This window comes from Anguilla anguilla, chromosome 6 (genome assembly GCF_013347855.1).
Source record: "Anguilla anguilla isolate fAngAng1 chromosome 6, fAngAng1.pri, whole genome shotgun sequence".
In the NCBI taxonomy this organism is placed as follows: Eukaryota; Metazoa; Chordata; class Actinopteri; order Anguilliformes; family Anguillidae; genus Anguilla; species Anguilla anguilla.
The window spans coordinates 42,678,840-42,689,190 of NC_049206.1; the positions used below are offsets into that span (position 1 = coordinate 42,678,840).

The window sequence follows — 10,351 nt, forward strand, 5'->3', positions numbered from 1 at the left end:
ATTCTAGTCATTTTAAACAGGCACTAGCTATGGTACATGCACATGACATCTGCTAAATGAGTAACTACTTAATTATTATGAAGCACATCGGCATGTTTCACCAAATACCTGAAATTAGTGGAATACTCATAATATATTTAATGGCGTAGTTCACCGTAAAATGAACATTATATTGCATGTCACTTATGTAAATTCATCTTAATCAAGGTGTTGGCGTAATCATAAAAAAAATAACAACAGTAACTTTCAGGTCGAGTAGCTGGTGTGGGGCCCAGGAAGGAAACGGCATGAGAGATGCACCAGGGCCCTAATTCCGCTTCGAGCCGTGGCCGCCTCATCGCTCGCCGTGGTCCCGCTGCTCTATCGTTTGCTCACGCCGCAAAACAAACAGGTTCTGCCCTAAAAGCAACACATCTAATTAATATAAACAGGCAGCCCCTTGGAACAATGTACCGATGTGGCTGTGAGCTCAAGGCCCGATAATCAAGATAATCAAACCCATGCGCATTAATTAAGATGTGCATTAAGAGACCTTCATTGTTTCCAGCTGCTAATTTTGTTCCATTCCGGCTGCCTAGAATCTATAATCTTTGCTGCTTTATCCCATTAGAACAAATGCATTCATGCGCACAGTGCTAAATATTGATGTTTTCAAAAGGGAAAAGGAGCAATATGTTGAGGACAAGTGCGGTTTTGAGCAAGATATGCTCTAAGACCAGTTTGTCTGTATCCTTCCTTAGGCTGGGGAGGAGGCGAGCAGTGAAAACTGTAATATTAAGATAAAAGTCAATTTATGATTCAGAGGGGAAATTGATTTTTTTATTTATTTATTTTTTTAATGCAGTCAAATGATTTTCAAAGGAACCCCCAAAGGCTTGTTGGTAACCAGAAATGTTGCCAAGAACAATAGTGACCGTCGTTCCAGGTAGAAGCAGATCCGAAGTTAGTGTTTAAAAATCAGGAAGCATTTATTATACAGAAAGCCAGCAACGGGGATTCACACAAAAATGTTCAATTCAACTGTTAGAGTTTGTGGAGTTTATACAGTTACATTTACATATATTCAAATTTGTGCGCAGAATACAGCATGAACTCTGATTGGTTGTTTGTTATACAGAGTTGCCCTATAGGCTGCAATTTCTACCACTGTGTCTTATTGGTTGTCTTTGTAAAACAATGGCGGACTCTCACATGCACGTGAGGTTTTGGAATACACAAATCTGTCTGTCTCCTACAGCACAAACTTTCTGTATCCTAACAGTCCCTCCTTTTGACACAACATGAATCTCATGGTTAAGTCAATTTTACAGTTACATTTATTTAGTCATTGTTCAGGGTGAGGGCGAAAACCTGTCAAAAACCTGTGTTAGGAAAACTTCAGGCAAAATTCCCTCACGTCCCCCTTACGGGCGAACGAGATGTACTCCAAGAACATAACTTGTAAAGAAAAAAGTCCTTCTGTTGCTGGCTGGATGGATAGTGACATTGGTTTGGTAGGGAAGGCTCGATTCAAGGCTTGGTGGGATTTCTTGCAATTTACTCCTGGTTTGCAGCAACATGGTCTTGGAGGGGTGGTGTCCTCGGCGCCGGTATGGTGTCATGGGAGTGTCCTCTCCGGCATATGAGGAAGAAAACAGAATACCATGTGAGGGCATTATCAAGTACTCCCAAGTTATTACAACTTGGTTCTATATTATGTATGCTGTCGGAGTCTTTGTATAGTGAACAACTTGTGTGGTTTGCTCATTAGTTTTACCACAGATTAACTGTACGAAAATTAATTTCACACCTTTAATTATCAATGCCAGTACAGTTAATCCCAGTATAATCAGAAAAATGTATTCAACTACAATTTTGCCAAGGTCACCCAAATAGCTCGATAACCATTCAAGAAAACCAGGTGTTGTAGGTGATATTTCATGTGCGGACCGGGAAACATTATTGATTTTTGAGATCACACGTTTCAGGTCATCCTGATTATCGGGAATATAGGAACAGCATTCGATGCCAATTATTTTACATGTCCCACCCTGAGCTGAGAGGATATAATCTAATGCAGCTCTGTTCTGTAGAGCCATCACTCTGACAGCTGTCAATTCCTCTGAAATTTTGCCTAGACCTAATGCCGTGCTATTGGCCAAAAGCTCTACCTCTTTGGAGAGGTCGCCAATTTGATCTAGAGCGGACATAACCCCATAAGTAGGAATGAGAGCACCAAGTGCTCTGTTCCAAACAGACTGATGGTGAGTTCCAAAGACGTCAGTTGATCTTTCATATCTGACTCGGTCCGGTAGAATAGATGTAATTCTCATGGCCGGGACCAAATGTCCTAAGGCGCAGATACCAGACCATGAATTAGGCAACTCAGAATAGGCATTGTTCCCACAAACCCAATAGACTCCCATAGCTGTGTGGTTTTGTACAGGTTTATCATGGTAGTTAATAACCGTATTGCAGTCCAGGGTCTCTCCAACATAAATAGAGCCATTTTGTTTGAGGCACCACAGATATGGGCCAAGAGACAGAGCAATGTTAATGGGTTCAGGATCACATATATGTTTAGGTCTGGTAACAAGTTCACTTTTCCTATCGCTATCTGCAGTGTTATACTTGGAGGCGATAGGTACGGACATCATTGGAACACCAAGTGTGACAGAATGTGGTATTAATCCACAGACATAGCAGCCAGTCTTATTTGCATGTTTGGCTGTCATGTGAACTAATTGCATGTAAATGTTATTGTCCACAGCACTTACTCCACCATGGCTCAAAACTGTGATTATAATTACAAATGAATTCAGCATGTTGGATGGGAGCATAACTTGAATGCTCAATTTGGTTGAGTATGTGAAAAAATTGGAACGTTTGCACCTGATTCGTGAAGGCTGCAGTCGTCCGTGGCAGGGAGTTCTTCAGGCTTTTTGAGGTCTTCGGGTGATGGGCATGGTTTGGTCCGGGATTGGTGGATCCAGACCGGGATGCCTGTAACTCGAAGAGCAGTCTCAGAGGTTAGTAAGACCTGGTGTGGTCCTTGCCATCGAGGTTGGAAAGATCTAGGATGAGGGGCTCTTATCATAACCCATTGTCCAGGTTCATATGTCTGCGATTCTTGCCCCCCCTCCTTTTGTTTATCTTTCAGAGTCTGTAATGACCAAGCCTGGGAGGTTAGGTTTTTCACTGCTTCATTCAAGTTTTGGCAATACTTCAGCAATGCATCTCCCACTATAAGAGAGTCTTCTGACCCCTTACAAAGGCCAGGGGCTAGTGACATGGCTCTGCCAGTCACTAGTTCGTAGGGAGACAGTTCAGTTACTGCATTAGGGGTTGCTCTCATCGCCATGAGTGCAGCTGGGAGGCCTTGGACCCAGCTTCCCCCCTTCGACAGCAACACCTTGGTCAGCTTTTCTTTCAGTGTTCGATTTGTTCTTTCGACCAGACCTGAACTTTGAGGATGGTAAGGGCAGTGGAATTTTTGTTTGATTCCCAGGTACGAACATACCTGTTTCATTACTTTACCGGTGAAGTGGGTCCCTTGGTCTGAGTCTATGTAGCAGGGAAGGCCCCAGCGTGGGCAGAATTCAGATGCGATTATTTTTGCTGTGGTTGCGGCATTTGCACAGGCTACAGGGTAAACTTCTACCCAGCGTGTGAAGTGGTCTATGAGAACGAGACAGTGTTCTTTTCCATGGCTCTTTGGAAGAGGGCCAATGAAATCCATCTGGATTTGCTGAAAGGGTCCAGTAGGCCGTGGCTGGTGTTTCATCATTACTTTTATTTTTGGACCTTGATTGCTTTTTGCACAAATGATGCAACGCCTAACGAAATCTTTCATTACCTTGGTCATTTTGGGAGACCACCAATGAAGTGACATGTTGTGCCGCATTGTTCTTTCTCCATTGTGTGCAATGCCATGGTATACTTCACAAAGCAATGAAAGGATGCTCTGAGGGGCAACAACTTTCCCGTCCTGTGTGTGCCAAATGTTGTCATCATTAAGAGTGCATGTATTTTCAATCCACGTCCATTTTTCAGCTCTTGTACAGGCATCCTGTAGTTTAGCTATGTCAATGTTAGTTGGACCCGACATGTCAATAGCTGCAATTTTGTAAGTAGGCAGGGAGTCATTTAAAGCTGCTGCTTTGGCAGCTTCATCTGCCCAGTGGTTACCCAAGCTGATTGCATCTTGTCCTTTAGTGTGCGCTTTCACTTTTACAACTGCTAGTTTGTTTGGTAGTTTAGAGGCAGTTATGAGATTCTGAACAACCCCCCCATTTTTTATCGGGGTACCTGATGAAGTCAGGAAACCCCGAGATGACCAGTTAACCATAAAGTCATGGACAACACCAAATGCATACCTGGAATCAGTGTATATAGTAAGTCATTTCCCAGAACCCAACTCACAGGCATGAGTGAGGGCAACAAGTTCAGCCACCTGTGCTGAATCTGAACTTGGAAGGCGGCCTGATGCCATTACCTGACCAGCAATGTCAACAACTGCATATCCTGTAACTGGGTGGGCCCCATTGTAAAAACGAGATCCATCAACAAAAAGTGAGAAATCATTGTCAGAAAGAGGTGTTTCAGAGATGTCTGAATTGGATGGGTGATCTGGAGACAATGGGCACTCATGTGGCTCCCCGTCTCCCTCGACAGGTAAGAGAGTGGCTGGGTTCACAGCTGGGGAGTGGATGAGTGTGATAAGCGGAGCTAACAAGATGGCTTCCCATCTAGTCCACCTGGCTGCTGAAACACGAGAGAAACGGCCTTGGGTTAGTATGTTATGCACAGCATGAGAGACATTGACAGAGAGTGGAGCTCCTGAGACTAGTGCAGCGGAGACCGTTACTGCTGTGGCGGCAGCCTGCACTTCCTGTAAGCAAGGGGAAAGACCAGAAGCGACAGAATCCAGGCGAGAAGAATAGTAAGCAACGGGGCGTTGTATGCCTCCATGGGGCTGAGTAAGAACGGCTGTCATGTGGCCTTGTTTCACAGCTGACCATAGAAAGAACGGGAGGTCAGAACAAGGGAAACCTAAAGCAGGGGCAGAAGTGAGAGCAGATTTGAGAGTGCTGAATGCATCTTCACACTCTGTTGTCCAATCAACGGTCTCCAATGGGCGATGGGAGCCCTTCAAAAGAGCATTGATTGGTGTTGCAATAACAGAAAAGTCAGGTATGTGGTTCCTGCAGAAGTTAAAAAGTCCCAGAATCTTACGAACATCACGGACAGTGCGGGGACGCGGAGCAGTGGCAATAGCAGTTCTCCGGTCAACAGTGAGTTGCTTCGAGCCCTGGGATATGGTAAAGCCCAAATACTGGACAGCGTCTTGTGCGATTTGGGCCTTCTTTGGACTTGCTTTCATATTGTATTTTTCCAAAGCTTTGAGTAAAGCTTCCAGAGCCTGGAAATGAGAGACAGGGTCAGAAGAAGCCAAGAGAATATCATCAACATATTGGAGGCACTGTGTTCCTTCATACTGAGACCATGAAACTGTTGCTAGAATCTTGGCCATTGCGCGATGGAAAAGCGTAGGGCTGTTATGAAAGCCCTGAGGCATGCGTTTCCATGTGTATTGCGTGTTCTGGTGTGTGAAGGCAAACCAAGCTCTTGAGTTTTCAGCAACAGGCAGGGCCCAGAATCCATTGGCAATGTCTATCACAGAAAATATACAGTGACTAGGTTTGATATCAGCAAGCAGCGTGTTTGGGTCAGAAACAATTGGAGCAAGTTTGTCTGCAGCAGCATTAACCGTTCTGTAATCAATTGTCAGGCGCCATGAGCCATCTGGTTTTTGCACAGGCCAGACAGGAGAATTACAGGGTGAGACACATGGCTCAATGACCTCCTGTGAAAGCAAGGACTGAATGATTGAGCCAACTGCTTGAGCAGCTTCTGGTTTAATCGGGTATTGTTTCACAGGTGAGGGCATAGTCCCTGTTACCTCAAGTGGTGGTAATGGTGCAGCTCCACAATCCAGTTTGTGCACAGACCAGCATGCAGGGAATGTTGCACATAAAGCTTGGAACTTGTTAGTCAAATCCCAGGAATGGACAATAGGTGTTGCAACAGATGCTATAGCAGTATGGGAAAGAGCAGCTAATGGCAATGTCTTGCATTTATGAGAAGCGTCACAAACTGATAAAGCCATAGGCGAGTATGCAACAGTAGCTTTCAGTAATCTCATGCCGTCAGAACCGAGGATGGTACCTTCTGCAGTCCTACAAATGAAAAATGATTGTGTCCAATAAGCATTATTGGATTCCACAAGTACTGGAAAGGATTTATATGCGCGGACAGAATTACCCCCAATGCCAGCAAGATCAATGGAATGCTTTGTACAAGGGAGCGGTAGGTCAGTGATAGAAACAGAAGCGCCAGTATCAATTAGCATATCGCATGGCCGGCCTCCTACCCACGCACTAAGATACGGTCTGCAATGAGCCTGAGTTTCTATACTACTGACTGAAAAGGAGGCCGGTAATTCCTATGCTTTCAAACTGTTTAACATGGCGACAAGTTGTTCTCGGTTCAAATGCGCGTAATCGTCATTGGAGCAGTGCGCGATAGGCCCAGCTTCTTTGTCTGCGGTTGCGTATTCTCCACTGGAGGCGTGCGCCTTAGGTAGGGCAGCTAAACATTGTGGCGCTCGATGTCCCTGTTCTCCACATCGAAAGCATTTATCTGCTTCTTTGTTTGGGGGGGTGTTACGCCTACTTCTCCTATAGTCCCTCCCTTTGCATCGATCCGTGCTATGGCCCGTTTTCCCACAATTATCGCACTTCAGAGAGTTGTAGCGAACAGCAGCAATGGGATGTAAAGTTGAACTCTTCTTCCGTATCTGTTCCTCTAATCGCGAGGCCCACGAAACAATGTCACTAAACGTATTACCCGGGTGTATGCCGATTGCTAGTACCTTCTGAATATGCGGGGCAGCCTCTGCCAGTAATTGTTGCGTAAAAACAGCCATGTCTCTATTTGGATTAGGGAAGCCACAATGCGTTTCAAATGCTTCATACTTCCGATCGGCGTATTCAGCAAAGGGCAAGCTATTTTGTACTACTGCCGTGAAACAATGCCATTTTGGCGCACCTTTACCTAAAGCAGTCTTTACAGCCTCGCAGAAACCGGTAATCGCGTTTTGTAATTCATTATGATTCGCCCAGGGGCCAGATGCCCATGGTTCCTGTCGGAGATCAGCTGGTTCAATTTTGTTCCAGCTTGAAACTGGACATTTTGCACGCACAACTGAAAACATGTCTAGAGGGTGTAAAGCCATGCTACGCTGTAGCTCATTTAGTTGTCGCCAAAACGGTAAATTGTCGTCTTGCGCATTAAGATTCGGCAAATCCTTTAATAAAGCTCTCATTTCGATCAGGCTTAAAGGAACGTGATCAACATGCAGTCGTTGTTCATTTCCTCTACCGCGAATTTTAGTAACCATAGGTGCCATGGGCACCGTTTTATTCTCCTTTTCAAAATACAGTGGGTCAGTTATAGTGTGACAATTTAAATCTGAGTACAAAGATGGAACACCTTTTATTTCAGTCGGAATGCACGCAAGCGCTGTGCTCTGGTCAGAGCTGTTGCCTTTGTTCTCAAGAGATTCTATCTTCTTACGCAGACCAGCTAATTTCGTATCTTGTGCTTGTAGCCGATTATACATTTCGTCACACTTCTCTATGAGCCTCATATGCTCCGTAATTAGTACAATGGTACCGTAAGCCGTCCTATTCTTTTTTTGTTTCCCCCACCATTCTAAGGAATCCGGCGTGGATCCTTCGGGGTCCCAGCCATTTTTACTCATCGCCTTTGCTTGCTTTACATACTTTTGCTGCAGATATGTGGTTATACTCCCGTTTGCATTCTCCTTGTTTGGGGCCATTTTTGCTCGCGAATTATACTTTGTTGGTAATAAGTTACGTCTCTCTGTATAAACGCACGTTACTGGCTAATAGGTTACTAAAGACAACCAACACGAAACAATAAAGACTAAGAGGCCAATATTAAACGTAAAATTCAATAATGTCCACAAACTTGTCGGGAGTGCGACACACACGCTCTCTCACGACCTGAAACAGAGACAGACTACCCACGTGAAAGAAACTCCGTCTCTCAACCCTGGGCCCGGGGCGTCACTGACTGACTCTCCCTTAAACGAACAAACAAAGATGCGGCTTTGCGCTTCTTAGGTATCTTCGACCTAATACCCAGTAGTGAAAATTAATCACTTCTGTGCTGTGGGCGACACACTCGCTTACCACGGCCACGCAACCACGTGTAGAATTTAGCCTGGATTCACACTTTCCATAGGCAGGGGTGACTCACAAACACCCGGTCACAATAGGCTTAATACACAGGCCTATATCACAGTCAGCAGCACTGGTAACACATCATCAGCACTGATATTTATAACAAACAATCGTGTAACGTTACACAGACGTTATACCAAAAGACACAGTTTTTAAGCACAAACAACTGATCGCTTCTACACCGGTCAAGATATACGTTATCGTACCACTAGGTGGAGCGTTCCAGACTTCCGCAGTTTTGCCGTCCAATTCGCCAAGCCAATGGTAGTAAAACCCGTTTACTCACTTTTTTGGTCAGGAAAACAACGAAGTTCTGGAAGACGAATCCACCCTGCTCGCAGCGCCAAATTGTTGGTAACCAGAAATGTTGCCAAGAACAATAGTGACCGTCGTTCCAGGTAGAAGCAGATCCGAAGTTAGTGTTTAAAAATCAGGAAGCATTTATTATACAGAAAGCCAGCAACAGGGATTCACACAAAAATGTTCAATTCAACTGTTAGAGTTTGTGGAGTTTATACAGTTACATTTACATATATTCAAATTTGTGCGCAGAATACAGCATGAACTCTGATTGGTTGTTTGTTATACAGAGTTGCCCTATAGGCTGCAATTTCTACCACTGTGTCTTATTGGTTGTCTTTGTAAAACAATGGCGGACTCTCACATGCACGTGAGGTTTTGGAATACACAAATCTGTCTGTCTCCTACAGCACAAACTTTCTGTATCCTAACAGGCTGATGTGTAATGCATTCAAAATATTTGAGGGACCACATACAAAAGGTGTATAGTTCAAGTCCACAATACAAATCTTTTTTTCTTCAGTCATTTGTTTTCCCCATTTTATTACTAAGACTGAATATTCCAATTCTGACAGTGACAACACATTCTAAAATACATTGAATATTTAATCAACACATTGTGCCTGGTGAAAATATCAGCTTGGTTCCAGCCTGGTTTTCAGCTGGTCTAGCTGGTTTGAAGCTGGTTTGGAGATGGTTGAGATACAGTGGCAACCATGCTGGCAAGACCATGTCCAGCTGGTGGGCCAGCTTGGTACAGAAATCAGACCAGATTCCAGCTAGCTGGAATTATCACAAGGGATCTGCACCCACAAGTCTCCCTAAAAACCCCTGTTCTGTTGCATTACTGAGCTACCTACCTATCTAAACTAGCTCAGATTACCTTACTAGCAAGAATGCAAAGTTGATAATAAGCTGTGAACTTAGGAAAATGTAGCAAGAAAACTTGCTGCCACATGTGAATTAATAACACCGATCTGCGGGGTGTTTCACGCAACCTTTTGGGTGACTTTTATTTTGAAATTGAATATATCCAAAGCTTCAAAGTTCATTGAAGAGATTCAAATTCTGACTGCAGCTGATGCCTCCTTGGCTGAAAAATGGGAATTTCAACCAGGACCGCTCACACATTTAGATTAAATATATGAATGAATATGCAATGTAATTATTTTGGTTTGGCGCTGAATGGACGTGCTTTAGGTACTTCTGTGCATGCACTAACCTATCAAACAGGGAGCATGATACATCTCCCCTACAAACAGGAGGAATATATTTTTTTTAACCCAGTACCTAGAAGCAGGTTCAAACAACAGTTGGGAGCTGTTTGGTGGAGGGTGAGCGCAATTCTGTGAGCAGCAGCAAGCAAAGTATGCGAACAGCAGCACAGGCAATGAGCAGCACTGGAAAGGTCTGACTCTTGGTTTAAAAAAGGGTCTCCATTAGGCATGTGTGCATATGATCGACTAAGTATGAGAACATATAGTGAGTATTAGACAATAAAACCCTCTCCCGAATCCCAGTGAGGTTTTATTATCTCTGATGCCAACCGAATCGTGGAAGGAACTGACGACATGGGGAAAGGGGGATTTGGGGTTTACAAAGTGAATTCTGTGCCATATGTGGAATAATACCTTTGACTTGTACAATCCAAAATCATAATGTATAGACAGCATTGCAATTAATAAATTATTACAATTGACAAGTAATTACAAAGTATTACAATGGACAATTTTAAAAATAAA

General features: G+C 43.9%; 1 protein-coding gene across 7 annotated transcripts; it reads right to left on the bottom strand.

Moving 5' to 3' along the window:
* Positions 1-1,026: 1,026 nt before the first annotated feature.
* LOC118230293 (protein NYNRIN-like) lies at positions 1,027-9,043 on the bottom strand. 7 transcript variants are annotated; one of them, XM_035423165.1, is made up of 4 exons: positions 4,496-5,081; positions 3,836-4,324; positions 2,785-3,142; positions 1,027-1,702 (listed from the first exon to the last, which is right to left on the bottom strand). In XM_035423165.1, the coding sequence occupies exons 1-3, from the start codon at positions 4,973-4,975 to the stop codon at positions 2,831-2,833; spliced, it is 1,281 nt and encodes a 426-aa protein (XP_035279056.1). In that variant the 5' UTR covers positions 4,976-5,081; the 3' UTR covers positions 1,027-1,702; positions 2,785-2,830. The 7 variants fall into 7 exon arrangements, 5 of the variants coding, with proteins under 5 accessions (XP_035279056.1, XP_035279054.1, XP_035279057.1 ...); XM_035423163.1 differs by having other exon boundaries at positions 2,785-2,982; positions 3,500-4,324; XM_035423166.1 differs by lacking the exon at positions 4,496-5,081 and adding an exon at positions 5,638-5,924 and having other exon boundaries at positions 1,027-2,982; positions 3,500-4,338.
* Positions 9,044-10,351: the final 1,308 nt, after the last annotated feature.